Source organism: Seriola lalandi, unplaced genomic scaffold, assembly GCF_002814215.2.
Source record: "Seriola lalandi dorsalis isolate HSWRI2012SDOR001 ecotype SW California unplaced genomic scaffold, Sedor1 jcf7180002054906, whole genome shotgun sequence".
Taxonomy (NCBI): Eukaryota; Metazoa; Chordata; class Actinopteri; order Carangiformes; family Carangidae; genus Seriola; species Seriola lalandi.
The window spans coordinates 7,497-25,725 of NW_019525458.1; the positions used below are offsets into that span (position 1 = coordinate 7,497).

The 18,229-nt window shown below is 40.1% G+C and overlaps 2 protein-coding genes across 3 annotated transcripts; both read right to left on the reverse strand.

Moving 5' to 3' along the window:
- Positions 1 to 3,303: 3,303 nt before the first annotated feature.
- Positions 3,304 to 12,327, reverse strand: gpr63 (G protein-coupled receptor 63). The gene is made up of 2 exons (XM_023430486.2): positions 11,802 to 12,327; positions 3,304 to 7,476 (listed from the first exon to the last, which is right to left on the reverse strand). Exon 2 carries the CDS (start codon positions 7,362 to 7,364, stop codon positions 6,132 to 6,134), a length of 1,233 nt encoding a protein of 410 aa, XP_023286254.1. The 5' UTR covers positions 7,365 to 7,476; positions 11,802 to 12,327; the 3' UTR covers positions 3,304 to 6,131.
- Positions 12,328 to 13,602: 1,275 nt separating this feature from the next.
- Positions 13,603 to 17,267, reverse strand: ndufaf4 (NADH:ubiquinone oxidoreductase complex assembly factor 4). Of its 2 annotated transcripts, none has more exons than XM_023430487.1 (3): positions 17,093 to 17,267; positions 16,779 to 16,885; positions 13,603 to 15,521 (listed from the first exon to the last, which is right to left on the reverse strand). In XM_023430487.1, the coding sequence occupies exons 1-3, from the start codon at positions 17,226 to 17,228 to the stop codon at positions 15,216 to 15,218; spliced, it is 549 nt and encodes a 182-aa protein (XP_023286255.1). In that variant the 5' UTR covers positions 17,229 to 17,267; the 3' UTR covers positions 13,603 to 15,215. The 2 variants fall into 2 exon arrangements, with proteins under 2 accessions (XP_023286255.1, XP_023286256.1); XM_023430488.2 differs by having other exon boundaries at positions 13,743 to 15,521; positions 16,779 to 16,882.
- Positions 17,268 to 18,229: the final 962 nt, after the last annotated feature.

The following is an 18,229-nucleotide window of genomic DNA, read 5'->3' on the forward strand; positions in this document are numbered from 1 at the left end:
TGACCTGGCTGCAACAAGTCACTGAGGTTACTGGATGTGTTGCTAGTCTGATATCTGTAATAGAAACAATCTACTGACCTTTTCGGTACAGGCTGTGTTTTCCACATGATGCTACAAGCTGCCAGCCACCTCATTTGCTCTGCTTTCATGTCTCATGGTCCACACAGATTAACTTCTCTTTGATGTGTCTTTTGGGCTGACATAAAGGTGGGCAGCTTTGAAAGGCATACCATTTCAAATTAAATACTGACTTACAATCATACTCATGACACACTACATAACATGGGGAGGTAGTTGTGCCAGCAGGTGTCATTTTTAGTTCCGTAAATGTAAATCTAAACGTAAATTTAAATTTGGTAAATGTAAATTTACCGAACCAGAAGGGGTATATATGTTGACACCTTTTTTGGATCATGACCTATATCTTCCTCGGTTTTCTTCTCGTATCTGAGAGTCAGGGATTCCACGAATTGACACCTCCACGATTTTGAAAGGATCAGTATTCACTCAACCATCGAGAGTATTAACCAACACAAGCCAATGGATCGAGGATCGATCTCCTTTTATTACACTGCAATGGCAAGGACAGACCCCAGTGCAACACAGAGCAGATATTAAAGATGAGTGCAAAAAAAATGCAGAAAATAATTGTAAAGACATGCATAGGCTTGTGCTCACTCAGGTAAGAGTGAGCACTCGCATCACAACAACAACTTGGACGAAAAACGAGGCCCACTGTAGTTTCTCCTCTTGTAACAAACTTGACTTTCTGGTAGAATTTCGGTAAATCACTCTTTAAATTTGCATGATTGAAGTTGACAGCGATGATGAAAAAGTGCTGTTTGTTGATTTCTAATGTCACTGTGCAGCTATCGCAGTGGCTTTGTGTCATCAATGCTACGGTTTAATTTCTACAAAGAGCTTCTGGAGGTGGTAGTTACTCGAGAGGCTTTTTGTGTGAATGTCCAAGGTTAACAACATGTTCCAGAGTCAGAATCAATGTACTGAACAGTCACCAATGCAGAGCACAGAGTTCAGACACAAAGGTTTGTGAGTCTGTAAGTTATACACAGAGCTGATCCACAGAGTAATGTGGATTTTAAAAATTTGTGTTTAATGAATATTTCATATTTTCAATGCAGCACCACATAAAGAATCCTCCCATGCACTTCTATTGTACTAAGGTGGAGGCAGAAATCTCAGAGACTCAGAGATTCAGCACTGGATGCTGAACTGGACACAAAGCATGACCAGGTACCATTAGGGGCAAATATGAAATATTTCTCATAATAACAGTGATTTTAATTTTCCTTTAATTTCCTATTGGCTGGCTCTTTTCTGAGTGATCCAATAAAAAATATAGGAGATTTCAGGTAAACACTCAAGAGAAACCAAATCCTGCAAGGTTTGAATGGTGGGTCCAGGTGGGTGGGGCTTGGCTGAAGGCGGTGACTGCTTTGTTGTGACATCACAAAGTTACAAAAGTCCTGACAGCTGGTTTTAAGTCTCAGTTTCTGAATACAGACTGTGTGCATTTCTCTGTGGACTGAGCGCTTTGATACTTTCACAGTATTAATTTAGAATCTAGACCTGCTTTGTAATCAAACTACACATGGACATCTACCCCTATGCTATATGGGACCTTTAATATCTTAGAATCTTAGAAAATTACTGCCAAATTGGTGCCAAGTTTCTTGCACTAAGTCTTTATTTATGACTATGCACCACAAACCAACTGAGCTTGGGGACTTGATGGTCTGGGGCCCATGGGCAGTTGCCCACTTTGCCCAGCTGGTAATACGGGCTCGAAAATACAGAATACTTTTTCAACACCTCTTTTGCAAGACATCGTTGGCAAAGTTCTGAGCTACCTGAGCATCCTGCACAAAAAACAAAACAAAACAGTGAGACTATAAACAGACTAGAGGCTGGTTGTAACACGCAGCAGCTAATACAGCTCTCTATTATCAGTGCATTGCACAACATGCTGTTGACTGCACTGCAGAGTATGACTGACAGGTATGGTCAAAGTGAGAGAAGGCTTTGGGGGGAAAATCATCGTATGGAGGAGTAATGCATAAACACACAACAGGCGTTTGTCGCCCTCACAAAAGCATTCAGCAGAGACAGTGACAGGAAGTGGAGTCCCTGAGGGGAAAAGAGGAGACACAGGTGATGCATTGGGAGGAGGATAATTAACGCAGAGCTTGCACGGAGGTATCACATAAACACCGGGGTCCCAAATGTGATGCCATACATATATAATGATGTTTTTAAATGCACAGGGTATTTCATATGTTATTACACCCCACAGCAAAATGAATCAAAAATTAGATTCACAGTTGACGATTTGCATCAGGTACATGTGTATTTACTCTTGTAATCATTGCTTGGTTATATAATAAATAAAAATATAAGAGTCTATGAATCCAACAGGTTGTAATAGCATCTGCAAAACAACTTTCTTTGTCCAGACTTTGAGAAGCTGTTTCAGCTGTATTACTCACCTCAACACTTCATTGTAGTAAGCTTTGAAAGGAAGCACAAAACATCTCTTTAACAACATGAATTTATCTTTCATGCTGGTTCGTTACCACACTGCCATGGCTTACTGGGACACTTAAATAGAATAGAGCCATTATTCATTTTATTAAATAACCTGGGCTTTTCCTTCTATGTTGCAGCGGTCACACCTCAGAAGGACATTCGTCCATTCAATCATTAAATATTGGTGAGGCCATGAAGCTTACAACTCATAAAGCTAGTGGTATCTATTCCAGTACATGTTTTTATTTGTCCAGGTTTGCAGATATCAGTGTCTTAAGACTTCAGTCTCCATCTTGATTAAATAGAGGTGAATGGAATTTGATATTCAAAGACTGGACAAAAAAAATCTAAAACTTTATAAGTATGGCAGGAGGAACTCTCTGTTGAGCTGAAATTAATCGATATATTGCGAATGCGAATATTTCTGTTTTTACCTTCCATACATGAACACTTTGTTTTAGACAGCAGAGATACAACTAAAATGTTTGAAAGATGACTTTAACAAGAGTGTTGCAGTGGCATATTATGGAAAATAGTAACAATGGGAGGTGGATTTTTATTTTTTTTGTATGGTAACAAATTAACTCCGGTACTTGAATAAAGTTAAACCAAAGAGCAACAGCTGTAGAAGATGAAAGTCAGATGAAAGTAACAGCAGGTAGCCCCAACTGGACATTGGGAGGGTGTCTCCTGGTATAGTCTACATCGTCTGATTGATCCACAACACAGACAAACAAAAACCCCACTGAAGACAGGTTACCAAGGTAAGAAATGTCTATTTCTTTATTACATTCAACAGTACAGTACACTGAAATTGCACATTTTCACCAGATATAGCAGCATTCTGACTGGCAAATGGACTAATTAATAGGCATATCCAAAACATTTAAATTGAAACACACGTTCAAAAATGTGTCACGGCCACTTTTCGGACCACATTCAAATTCCATTGAAGCCGTTAATTTACATGCCTTGTAAAACAACTTCCACGCAGCTAAAACAAATTGCCCCCCCCCCGACAACTCATGACTCCAGTGGCAAGAAAAAGACATATGGTCAAGTCAAACCCAGCAGCGCCTGGTTTCTTAGCACAATATTAAAAAGGAAAAATCAATCTGTGCATACCCTCACACGGTATGTGCCGTTCAGTGCATTTCAGCAGTTATAAAGTGTTTTAATTTACTTTTGTGATTTCCTTCAGTCGACAACTTCACTTAAAAGGCTCCTTTCATTACCCAGAATGCCATTGTATCACCATCACAAAAGAAGTGTGTACTGTGGGTTGTGTAGGCGGGAAAAGAGCCATAGCTAGAGTGATAGCATAACAGAAAGAGAGCAAGTGTATCCATGGTTGTATTCTCTGGTCTACTGAGTAGGGCTGAGTATCCAATTTAAATACTTTTCATTCCAAAATAAATAAATATTTAATACTATAATTATCTCTTTGACTCACTCTATAAAAAGATAGTTCCTGATGTCAATAATAATAATAATTTCAGACTGTATTGTGTTTACAGATTTGAGAACTTACATTTGAAAAAGTAATTATTGTGGTATTGGTAGCAAGAAGGTATTGTATTGGCACTACCCAGCCCTTTAATTGAAGATTAATTGCAGATTAATTATGCTGTTGGTGGAGATGAGCATCTCTAACCCCTTTTACACGGCCTGTTCAAGGCGGGAACGCTGTGCCTTTATTCCCCCCTCGTCGTTCTGTTGTTGTTCTGCCTTTAAGCCGGCAGCGGAGGTAGTCAAACAGCCGGATCGACGTCTATGTAAAAAGGTTCAGAGTCAGTATGGCGGGACAGGATGCTGAAGCTGTTGCATTACATGTCACACCTGCTATCTAAAAAAAAATAAAAATAATAATCACACACACGGGTGGCATCATGTCAGACTTGTTTGGGTCGGTATAAACAAGCAAAGCCGACATAATGAGGGGTCTTCTTAACAGCAATACAACAGGATCTCTGTGTAAAAGGGGCTTCTGACTCTTCTGCAATATATTTTACCCTGTATGGTTGTTTACCAACCAGTAAACCAACTAAAGCAAACACAAATGCGCTTGTTGTTTGGTCTGCTATTTTAGACTGAGGCAAAACAGTCAGCACCGTTGCTTTTGAGTTGGTACGTCTTGATAAACGATGACCTAAGCGACCGAGACTCTTCACAGACTCGAAGGCAACTGGACTTCAAGTGTAGTCTAGTAAAAAGCAGATACTTACCAGCCCAATCAGATATCTAGGAGAAGTGATTCTACATAACTGCATATTATATAAAATGGAGCATTTTAGTACAGCTAAACCTCACTGGACCACAATGAGAGAAAAGAAAACTTTGGGTTTCACCGGGTCATCATCACAGCTGATGATGGTAGTGAAGCAGCTTTGATTGGAAACGTCTCCTACACGGTGAGTCCAGTCGCCTTTGACCCGTTAAGATATTTTTCCATTACCTACTGAGAATCTTAACAGGCATCCTGACGGTTTCTGAACCTCAGTGCAAAGTGGTTAAGTCAGACTGACATTAGCACTGCATAAATGCTGTGGGGCTTCCTATGCTGAGAGTTTCATCAAAAACAAAAAATAAATGCAAAAAGGTTGACCATGGCTCAACTTTTGCCGCAATTCAATATCCTCCAATCGAAATATGTACCACACATTGTAGATTCCCTAACCCTGTCAAGACGATGGAGAGGATGATTGTTGTTGTGTTAACTTTCCAGTGTAGGACCAGGTAATGAACCTCAATACCTTTCAGTGCCGACTATATGAAAAAACCATCAAGTCTGGTCAGACTCGTAATGTTGTTTTCTTGTTCTTTGATCAAATTGTACCTTGAGTATGGAGAGAAAACATCAGTAATTACATACTCTAACCTTAATGTTTACTTTCGACCATATCCCAAAGCCTGAACAGAGACAGGGGTCACAGTCTCCCCGCCATATACAACCACTTGTTATCACACGACAGAAGCTCAATTCATAGGTCACGTGATTACACCTGAGCAAATTCCGTTCACTGAAGATGGCCGAGGGATACACTAAAAGTTCTAGAAAAGGTTAGGAAGTAGACTGAGTTTTTCAATATTTGATCCCAGTCGGATAGTTACTGGTTCAGATTTAACATTTACCAACATTTTGGCTTCTTTTGTTATAAATAACGTGTACACTCCTCAAAGGTATCAAAAAGGTACCGTGTCTGGTAGTAGTAGTAGTATTGTAACAGAACTAGCATCGACCAAAACCCAGCCCTGAAACAAAGCTGTAAAATCCTGGTAGTATCTTGTATTAGAAACCACTGTGCAGTGTTTTGGCAACTGATCAGCTTTAAAACTGAGGGATGATTGACTCAAACTGGACTTTCTGGGTTGTATTTCATCTTTAAAGTGGACCCTGCAGCAACACGCCCACATCAACACTGCCCCTTGGCTTTTTTCTTTTCTTTTTTTTGCAGTGCTACTTTCAGTCTGAACACCTGCTAAGAGAAGTATACCACCATACAGCAAAACAGTACGTTATGTAAAGATCTTCTTTTTTTTTTTTTGTAAAACAGTGTTTAAATGTTTGAGGGTGGATTTTTCCTTTAAACCACAGAGCGATGCTCTCCGCACACATACACTGCGCTCGGCTGTATGCGCCTCTTCGTGTTTCCCGGCAGCTGAGGAAGAAACTTGAAGTACTTGGGCATCAGGTCAAGGCAGGCGTCGCGGAACTTCTTGATCCGCCAGTAGTAAATGAGAGGGTTGAGGGCTGACTTGAGGTAGCACAACCACAGGACCCATGTGCTGATTTGAAAAAAGCTGTCTTTATGGTAGAACCCATCGCTAAAGGTAGTGACCAGACTGTACGCAGTGAAAGGTGCCCAGCACACTGTAAACACGGAGAAGAGGATGAGGATGGTGGTGAAGGCACGGGTCTTAAAGCTCATGTCTATGTTCATTTGGAAGGGCCTCTGGAGGCTCAGCAGGCCCAGTTTGCTGGCCTGGCTCAGACAGATGCTGTCCGGGTGGCTGTGGATGCGGATGGCGTTGTGGCGGATGGTGTTCAGGATCCCCATGAACGTGTACAGCATGACCATGAAAGGCATGAAGAAGAAGACTAGCATTAGGATCAATACATAGGCATGGTAGCCGGGCTCAATGCTGTATCCAAACACACACTGAGGGGCCCTAGGAGGGATCTGAAGGGCAGGGGAACCTACAGCCAGGGGGAACGAGAAAATGAAAGACAGTCCCCATGTGACCACTATAAGCACTTTAGCTCTCTGTGGGCTCAGCTTATCTTGCTTCTGGACAATAATGAGAAAGCGATCTATGCTTATTATAAGCAGTACAGCCACGCCTTCCATCACAAAGAACCAAAAGAGCATGGCTGACACTCGACAGAAAAGGTCTCCAAAAATCCAGTTGGTGGTCACGACAGTAACCAGAGCGAAGGGCATGTTCAGGATGGCCAGCATCATGTCTGCAAACGCCAGGCTTGCCAGGAGGATGTTGATGGCTGAGCGCATGGCAGATCTCTGGTAAACCATCAGACACACTACCACATTTCCCAACAGGGCCACCAGCAGGATGGCAACCATGACGAAGCAGAAGAAGACCTGCAGAGGTAGGCTGACACCCTGCAGGCTCTCCGGGGCCTCCGCTGTCGCTGTGACTGGCTCCGGGGGTGAACGGGAGCCCAGGGAAACGTTCGCCATGGAGATGTTCTCCATTGCCGGCCTCTTGGAAAGGTTCAGCAGCCCCGTAAAGAGGCAGCAGAGACTGGCGTCAATGTCCCTTGCCTCTGGAAGGGGAACCGTATTGGAGTGAACCATTCTTCCCCTGGGTGAGCAGGCATTGTTGTTGGTGAGCTCACTCTGAACATGATGCCGTGGATGCAGGTATTCCCAGCTCAACGCAACACGGTGTCTTCATGGCTGCGAGAACCTAAGACATACACAAAAACATAGTGAATGCTGAGGAAATTTAACAAAAAGAAAAAAAGAGTAAGGTATGTGAAGCGGCATTATCACAGCAGATCAAACGAGCATTACTTCCATCAGAATTCCCCGTGGAGATGTAATGACAGTCAGATGTAACCCACACAAGAGTTATATGCCTGCACCTCCCTGATTATATCACTCTACCATGATCGCTCTCAAACCTGCGCTGTCTGCCACGATGAGACAAATTATTGGTCCTGACACAAAACTAGAATCAGCGCCTCACAGTCGTATGCTTCTGCCAACCACTCAAGGTACAGTTTAAATTCATGTCTGTCAAGACATTGAAGGAATTTAATACTGTATTTGCAGAACATTATGATGTCACAGTGATGTTGACCTTTCACCTTTTGGATATATAAAACGTCATCACTACATCCATTTTAGACATTTGCGTAAAATATTGTCATACTTGGCGTATGAATTCTTGAGTTACGATCAAAAACATGTGATGTCGCAGTGACCATTACCTTTGACCACCAAATTCTCAAGAGTTTATCCTTGAGTCCAAGTGAAAGTTTTTGCCAAATTTCAAGAAATTCCCTCAAGGTGTTCCTGAGATATCGCGTTCACAAGAATGGGAAGGACGGACGGACGAGCGACCCTAAACAGTTGTTTAGATGCCAGAAGTGTTTTCAGTCTTTTAATATGCATTGTTGCAATGTCCAACTGATTTACATGCAAACTACTGCCCATCATTTAACAGAAGCTAATTACAATTTGTTCAACAATTTGGTATGTATCAAAGCATTAACAAATTCAATTTCAGTGTTATGATTAAAGATCAAATGAAGCTTGGAACCTGCACACTAAAGTCTTCCCTTCATTTTTTGCAGACTTCTCCACAACCCTATATAAGAAGACGTGAACCTGATGACCTCACCAAGTTAGTCAAAAATTCGAAGTAAACTTGAATGCTACACACATTCAAAGACAATTAAGCTGAAGGAATAGTTCAGCATTTTGGGAAACATGTCACCTTCTTTCTGAGAGTCAGATGAAAATATCATTACCAATCTTGTGTCTTGTGCACTGAAGGCCGATTCCTGGTTTCTGTGTGCAGCCTAAAACCTGAGTCTGTGTCGACTGTCCACACTGCAAGCACGCCGACTGCGCATGCACCAGACAAGTAAACCAGATGCTCGTACTGTTTATATCCCATCTACGGTCCTATCCTTTTTAAGCGCTCACTCACACACTTGTCCTTTCTTTTGTTACTTTTTCATGTTGCTAAGCCAAGTACAATAAACAAAGGAGCACTGCTCGCTGTCAGGAGGTTGCCTTCATGTGTGTGCATCTATGTGTCCGTGGACTGTAGTATGAATAGAAGCACGTCCGTGTCTGTGGACATGGTTAGCCTAGCTTTGCATAAAGACTGGAAAAAGACAGAAATAACAAGCCTGACTCTCGCCACAGTTCAAACGTACACCTACCTTCTCCTATAAAGCCGACTTATAAACACTTCATTATTCATGTCTTTAATCCACACACAAACTGAAAGGTGAAAACCACACAGTTATTTCTATGTGACACAGACATGAGACTGCTATTAATCTTTTCATTTTAGCTCAGAAACAAGGGAATATGTGTATTTCCCAAAATGTTGAAGTAGAATACGAACAAAAGTAGAAAATAAAAACAATCTTTTTGCCTGAATGGTGAAATGAAATCACGTTTAAGTGTTTCTCTTACCCTCCACCAGTACGCAACAGCCAGTGTTCTGGGGACAAGTCAAATAGTGCAATAAAAACCCTTATCACTTATATAAACACAGGACGCTGTTTATTTCAGACTGCCTGGTATCACTGACGATGACTAAGCCAGAAATGTCAAATAATAAACGTGTCGTGGAAAAGTACTTAAAAAAAATTCATTTCCACACAAATGAAGTCGATTTATTAATTCGTGAAAAACACAGGTTGGCATCTGCTTTGATACCTGGATATGCAGCTATTCAGCAGATAGTGTTATCACATGTCACCAAGACAGTCAAGAGAGAAAAAGCTGTAGTAATGAGATAAACAGGCTGGCAGCAACAAAGCTGCGAAGACTTTTCTTTTATTCATATGCTGATGACAATTGTATTGTCTGCTGCAATTACCCATTGCTTCATCACAATGAAGACTACAGTGAATGAGAGCGAATAAGAAATGGGGGATTTAATTTTAGCCCACTTCCTGCTTCATTCACCTCACATACACACACACATGGGGATTTGTGGATCACAATTCTAAGCATTCTCTGCAGCAGTCTGCCATAACAGGGATGGCAATACACATCTCTTTTTCCTTGCTTCAGGGGCAACATGACCTAAAAAAAAAAAAAATTAATTAAAATAGCCACTTAGGCCTCAGAGCAATCAACTAAACCTGCAGTAAAATGGATGATCGGGCACTTGGTGATTGAAAGACTGGGAATTGTTCAAATACTCTGTGTGACAACGCGATTATGCAGCGGAGAATTGTGGAGAGAATTGGGCTGAGAGCTTTTCAGCCACATCTTGTAACCTTGAATTGCTAGGAGGAATGCTCAGGGGACAAAAAGGGTTCCTGCCTATCGTGTCATTGATGGTGCACATGGAAACATTTTACTAGCTTATGTCAAAAACAACCTGTCAGAGTGTGCCTTGTTTGTTTAGTGTGTCTGTGAGAGAATTACCCACGTCTGTCTGTAAATAACATGATTTCTACGTGTTAAACAATGTAAGATTTGATGGAGATGAATAATTGCATCAAATTCTGTAACGTGGTATCTGTGAAAAGGAATGCATTTGTAAAATGTTACACAGTGACAATTAAATCTGCCATAACAATGTGTTAAGTCTGAGACTACAGTCGCATGGAAGCAGAGATATTGAACAACTGTCTCTAACAATAACTAATCGTGAAACTCCTTTTTTAATATTCTATTAGTTTCGATGCAAAGTGCAACATGACATGGTTGTTTCTCCAGTGAAATGTGTTTGTAGAATACACATCTGTCTGTCTGCCCTGTTTCCTTGTCAGTAAACGAGGCCATTGTTGTTCCCTTTTTAACACAAAATGGACTTGACTAGCAAGCCGTGGTGAGTAGATAATCATAACCCCAAACCATTAGAGAAGCAACGAGAAGGCCGAATTTGGATTTTAAAAAAGTGGATAAAGGCAAGGTTGTTTGCGGACTGTTTAAAATGCAAATGCGCTAAAGTGATGTTAGCTTTTCACTCAAGTGAAATCAGCAGCAGTGCCACGAATGAACAGAACATTATATTTCATACATTAAGATGGGCTATGTGCGTTTACACGTTAACTTTTCTTTCTTTTTTCAAAGTAATTTTCTTTTTTTTTTTAAAGAGGCAGCCTAATTCTCGGTACCACTTAATTGATAGAAAATAAATTTGTCAAATTGTCAAGACTTATTTGTGAACTCTTTGAAAAAACAACAACAAAAACTAAAAACAACTTAAAGATCATGTTTTTGAAATTGTAAAAATTACCTTGTGGACATTTTAAAAGTGGGAGGGAGTTCACACCACACAGACAGATGGTTTTCAAAGTAAAACATATTAATGCTCCAGGGGCATTTAAACATCAACATTAGGTGGAAGGTATCCAGCTGTTTATAAAGGGGTAAATCATGTCTTTGTTTAAATAACATCACTTCAATGTCTATGTATGTTTTTAATTTGTGTTGCTTAGATTTTTTGTATTAAGTTTGTAATGTGTTGTTATACATAGAAACGTGTAAATCAGTGCAGTCTTCTGACTATAAATATTTCCTAAGAAGCTGGTGGCCATATGTTAGACACATGATGGTGGTTCTGTTCAGAAGGTAAATCCCATCCCCGCGTCCCTTCAACAGCAAGACTGGTAGATCTGTGAGACCAGCTCCGAGGTGTTGTGAAAATTGACCCAGAGTGTTGTGAAAATCAAAATCAATGCCAAAACAGAATTACACCTCAATCAGACCAGGCCCTCACTTCATCGACCTCCAACTAGGAGCAATTCGGGGGCAACCCCCAGCAGTTTCGCTGCTCGCCATTATAAATATGACAGTGTAATTAGCTTTTTGAGGATTCAGTAATTTGAACATCCTCGACCAAAATGGTTGAGACGACAAACTGAGGGTCCATGGAGAGTTTAAATCTCTGTGGGCGACGGGGGCAGTCGGTGTTAATAACCAGGAGCACATATTTCATGGTTTAATGTCGGAATTTAGCTAAAAGCATTCACGATAAATGATGTTTTAATTGTGTTGTCAGCGGGTTCAAACGGTCTCCATTGATATTACCTGCTTCATTCTCCCATGTTGGAGCTCAGGGGCGGGCGAAGTGTTGAGGCTCAGTCCTCCAAACGCTGCATCTCGCCACTCAAAAATGCTTCCTCCTCCTCGCTGTAGTCAAAACATAAAAACAGTTGTTCTACCGAAGAAGAAGAAGAGGAGGAAGGCCACTGATGCTTTTTTTTTTTTCTTCAAAATGTAGTCCTGTGGCTGTGTGTTTTATCAACAGTGCGACACCCGGTGATGCCGCCGCCACCTACACAAACGAAGCCATAGAAAAAAGTGAAATCCGCATTTGGTTAGTCTCGCTTTGTTTCCCGGAGAGCAGCACGGGAGAGAGGCGGCTCTGATTGTCCACGTTATTTATGGAGTGAGTAAACATGAAGCCCCAGTTTTCCTGCGTTTCTTTTCCCTCCGATTCATTCAGATGTGAGCGACGCAGCCTCCGGCACCAAAATGTATCGGGCTTTCTACTGCAAGTAGCCCAAATTATACCTACACTGTTGCAAACTGCTCTCACTGTCGGCTACCAGCGGCAAGGACGCAACGCTTACACATACCACTTCCTATCTGGACTTTCAAAATAATTGTCTTAAAAAATGTTTTCATGCGGTTCTTTCAGAAAAAAGATAAGACATATTAACCCACACTCAAAAGTAATATATGTGAACTGAATTTCCATATATGAAATATATATATATATACATATAAAATAAAACAAACTTACACTGACATACTGTAGCTATATGTTTAGCTCAAACCTACATATACATCCATCCCAAAGCCTGTCAATATGTTGATATTATATATGGTCATAAAATAGATAGATGTGTTTAACATTAATGTGAAATTAATAAGAAAATATGTATAAGCATATATAATTTTTACATGTGTGTTGTTTCAATAAATTTACATGTATACATTAAATATGTTAACATATATAGAAAAATTACTTATAGATATCTTAACATATGTACATATACAAATTTTACCATGGGTTTTTATATATATGGCAACAACACCCTTACATATGTCATATATTTATGAATGGGAAAATATAAAATCAATGGCCACCTGTGGGCTTTCTGTCAAGGGTAGACTCTAGATGAATCAATTAATTACTTAATTCGATGAAAGCAGGAATCTACATGTGGTTAAAACTAAGCTACTCAATAAATATATAAAATATATCGATACTTTTATGAATACTCTGAGAATATGATCACCATGAATGGCTATTGAACTAAGACTGCAATCGTTATTGCGATTTGCCTTACCAAAGAAGACCGTGCATCACATTTAGGAAAGTTAAAGGATAATTGAATTTAGGTTTTAGAGTGTACAATTACTAGAAAGTGATATAATTAAAAATTAAAAACCCTGTGCCCACATTCACCAACATATTATTAAAATATTTTTATGTAGCCTAGCTTATTTTTTTTTAAATTTAATACTCTAAAGTATTTTGATATTTCTGCACAGTTTCTGTTTACGTATAGAAAACAGAAACTTTATTCTGAAAGCAGAACAGCGCAGCTTCCGGCAGCACTCGCGCTCTCTCCGGCTATCTTAACACAGGTTTGTATTCAGTGATAACTGACACCCAGAGAAGCCAGTTACACGGGCAAAAGTGGACTTTTCTTCGGGAACGCCCCGTTTTCAGCGTCGTCCAATTGACAGACAGGGCGAAGTGGGGAAAAGTAGGCGTGGCTTGGCTGGAGGAAGTACTTTTATGGGCACGTGTTTCTGTTGTAGGTGGTAAAGATGACAAATGGGGTTTGTTATTGCAAAAGTAAGCTCATTGTTGTCATATTGTTTACTGAGGTTTTTAATGTGTGGCAGGGATATGACAATTATTTTAATACGATTTGAACACAACACTGATAACACTTGTTACAGAGCATAAATACTCACTTGTCAGACTCTTGGCTGACTCAATAACACATGAAATAAGAAGACAAAATACTTTTATTTTCAAAAAGTGTGCGTATATGCAGCAAATTGGTTCAAGTGTCACAAGGTCGGTCGTATTATTCATAAGTGTACATGTTGTTTAAACACATTATTCACAGGCTGCTTCCTGATCCATATAAATAAATAAATACATTTCCCACCTTTCACGTTAACGGCATTAAAACAGAAAGAACAGACCTCCTCTGATATGAGCTGCTTTTCTTTCTGTCAGGTGATTGAAAAAATAAAATAAAATCATTGGTTCTTGTATCCTTGCTTTGTGAAGGTGGAGGTATACTGTATGAGCTGTGTGCTCATTTACAATAAGGTCTAAGGTTTGTTTCACATGAGCCTGAAAACATTTCACATTTGTTCAACATAAATCTCAGTGGTTAACATCTCAGTTGTGATACTGGTTGATATTGTTGTTTTGCTTTTTTAAATTTTATTTCATCTGTAAGAGGTTTTTTTCCCCCAGAGAAACATAAGAGCAGGCTGATACACATATAATAACCCAAAGTCTTCTGCACAGTAAAGGAATAGTTTAAGGGTTTTTTTGCTTTCTTTCCAAGAGTGAGATGAGGTCAATTAATCTTAAGTCTGTGCGTTAAATTTTGCAGAATTACTGGCATTATAAATAAAGAGTAGTACTACCACTATGTGAAAACACTGTTACCCTGTGATAAAAGTCCTGCGTTCAACATTACACTAAGCTCGGCTTGTAATACCACTGCTCCGCCATTAGGGCACCATCAGGTTCAACTGTAATTACATGTGTGTATTTCATTAAATTGATGTGTTGCTTGTCCTTTTTTATGGCGTATATGACAAGTTTGACCTTATTCCTCACAGGAGTTCACTCCACGAGATCTTCCAAATTACTTGCCATGGCGATGTACCCAGGGTTAAATCTGAAGTTACCTCGCTAACTGCAAGATCCAGCTTTGTAGTACCGGCCTCAGGTTTTGCAGGTTTTGGTTTCTGTTCAGGCATCTTGGTACCAAACCTGGCAACCTCACTCCAACACCACGCGTCATAGTGACGTGTACAGATTAAGCTTCATACATCCTCACTCCAGCTCCACACTCAACGCACAAACACGAGATTAATATCCATCATCATCCGTTTTCATGTCACTATTATAGGAGAAGCCTATTAGTGTATATCGCAAAATATTATCGAATCCCTTTAAAAAAAAAAACTACGATTTCTCAACTTTTTCTGGACCTCTCGAATACAGATGCTTAATTTAATATAATTATTTATTCATTTTATTATTTTCAAGTTTTTTTTTTTTTTTTTAACAATTATCAATAAATCAACTTTATGAATCTCCCATGACTTCAAAACATCATTGGCTCCCAACCCCATGCTTGCCTTATCATCTCTCCCAATGCCATTATATTGACGTACATAGATATAGATCTGGTGATACTTTGTCACTTATTACCATTCGCCGATAGTCTAGTCCTACGAAGCCTTTATCTGCTTGGTGCTGTCAGTCTTGGGCGGTATGATCTGAACCTGGAAGGGGATGAAGAACTCCACAAGAGCCTTGGTGTCTTTCAAGTCAAGAGAATATTCCTGAGCGATCTTCTCCGGCGTCCAGGCGCCTGGCTGCCGCTGGTGGCTGCTGAGCGCCTTCAGAGCCTCAGCGATGGTCAGTTTGCCTTTGGGAACGTCCGTGAGCTCCACCAGGCCGTACGGGTCCCCTGGTAAACTGAACCTGAGCGGCCGGCGCTCTGCTTCTTTGGCCCCCGTCACTTCCTTGGATGCCTGTTGGAAAATGAAGGATGAGGAAATGAGTGTAGAATACTTAAAAACCCCTTTTTGTTCAACACACACTCGACTGTGAAGACTGAATTTCTTTTATACTAAAATACAAACTAATGGCTGGATATCCACAAAATTTCCTAAACGTAAAGTCGAACATTCACTCATGTTGGTTTGATGGTTTAATTAGTAATCTGTAGCCTATTACATTTCAAAAGTCACCTCCTCAACACTGTAAATAACACTGTTCACCACTGGCTGCCAAGATTGAGGATCCTGATGCTTAAAGAGCAGAAAACTGTTGCATCATCGTTACACACACACTTCAAATCACTGCTTTTAGTTCCTATGTGTCGTCATTATTTGAAACGCGTTTTCAAGTAACCATCTGGAGTTTTGCATACAAGTGAATAAGGAAAGCAGTTTGTGGATTTGGGACATACAGAGCATCTCTCCCCGGGGGAAACTTGTCTCTTCTTTATTTGAAATAGTCAGATTCCCACAATGTAAAAGCCGTGACTCAGCTTCAGACAGCTGCACCTACAGACTCGACGAGGGTTAGCTACCAGCTCCTGTTACACACTGTTAAGGGAAAGGTCTGAGTAAAGGGACTAGAAATGACTACAGACACTAACATTATCTCTACAGCCTCATAATTAGATATCCATATAATTCTGAATGAAGCATCATCCATTATCCAAGACATCAATACACACAATGTCCCAAATGCAGAATAGAGACATTGCCTGAGGTCTTGCAGGAAGATTCAGCAGTTTGGGCAGATTATAGGGAGTTAAATTAATAAAACCCTATCAATTACTACAGAGTGTGACCCACTATGCATGTTGCTTGGGATATCAAATCCCTCAATTACTGATAACTAATAAAGGAAACTCTGCAAGATGCTTACGTACTGTGCAAGAAGAGGATAACAGATAAAGCTCCATCCAAAACACACTGGCATAAAAATCATACATGAATATGTATTTTGGGATTATTTGACATGTTACATTGCAAAGAGAAAGTATTTCGCAGAGAATGGGAAGCAACACCTGACTATGGGCTCTCTCTTACTTTTGTGTAAGTCCAGAGTCTCTCACCTGGTTGTGATTGTGAATGTGTCTGATTTGTTCTTATTTTATTTTATTTTTGTTTTTGTTTTTTTCTTCTGCTGTTGTGAATGTGTGTGTTGCTTTGATGCAAAAACACAATCAATAAAACATATTTACAAAACATTAATACAGACAGTCCCAGTCTGACCTCTGCTGCTGCTGCTGCCGGGTCTTTAGACTCCACATACACCGACTTGAGGAGGGTCAGCAGAGGGTCGTTCCTCCGGTTCACTGGATCCACCGCTGTCTCCGCTGCTGAAACACACACACACACACACACACACACACACACACACACACACACACACACAAACACACACATACACATACACGCGCTCATCAACAGGGAAACTGAGGTTTCATTGTAAAGCTTAATTTGCACGTCTGAGTCTTACCGGCGAACCCGGCATGACCCCTGAGAGGAGACAGTTACACAAGTTCGCGGAGGTTCGGGACGCTCACCTTCGGAGCCGGCGGCAGAGGGCGGATCGCTGACCGCGTGTCGAGGCGCTGCCCGCGGCTTCTCCTTGGAGATTTCTCGGAACACCCGGTTCTCTAGGTTGAAATTTCTGAACATACGCACGACCCGTGCCCCCATGTTCGACGAGTTACCGAACACCGCTACCAATAAAGATTATTCAAACCGCACAACGGTAAGCGAGGAGGGTCATTTCACAGTGAAAAGGCGAACACGGAAATTAGCAGCGACACCATGTGGTTGGATCCGCGGATGTATTATATGATGATCGAAAATATATAATTACAGAAAAGGCTTTTTGTTGTATTTGACTATTTATCCATTTTACGTTCATAGTGGGAAAAGAGTATACCACAAATTAAAATACTAATGAAGATACTAGTCAAAACTTTCACTTTATAAAGTCACAAATGTGAGAAAATAAATGAAAGTTTTTATTTTTAATCATTTTTTAAGTCAAAATTTCGACCTACCAAATAAAGATAGCAAGTCAAAACTTAAATCCCATAATTTTGACATAGTAAATGTCATTTGGATTATTTTATTTTTTTGGAGCTGCTAACAACTGGTAGAAATTAACATGGCAGGTCAAAAGTGTTGTGAAACACTGGTTTAATCTTTATTAATGCACTATATATTTATAAGCTTACAATGTATTTGAATATAAAATCTTAATTTGAAAATCAGATAAATGTGGGGCAGTAGGAAGTACACTTTCCCTCCGCAATGTGGTGAAGTAGAGACAGAAAGCAGCAGAAAATGAAGACACCTGAGTGAAGTAAAAGTATCTTAAAACTGTACTTGAGTAAATATTCATACTACTTTTTCACAAATATATAAAGGTCGATATGTGAGGGATTTAATGGGCATAAAACAAGAAGTTTGTGTATGAAACACTTTACCAATGATCAAAAATCATTTGTATGTATATATACAGTGTGTGTGTGTTTGTGTGTATAAGCCAAGCAGTTATAAGGCCAGCAGATGGCAGTATTTCATATTTGAACACCTTCAAAGAGGCTAAAAAAAAAAAAGACTTCACTTTCTTTCTGGGGTTAAGGTTTTATCAGTGCAGGTTTCAAATACAAACAGGGCCTCTGCCTGTTTGTCTCAATAAGGTC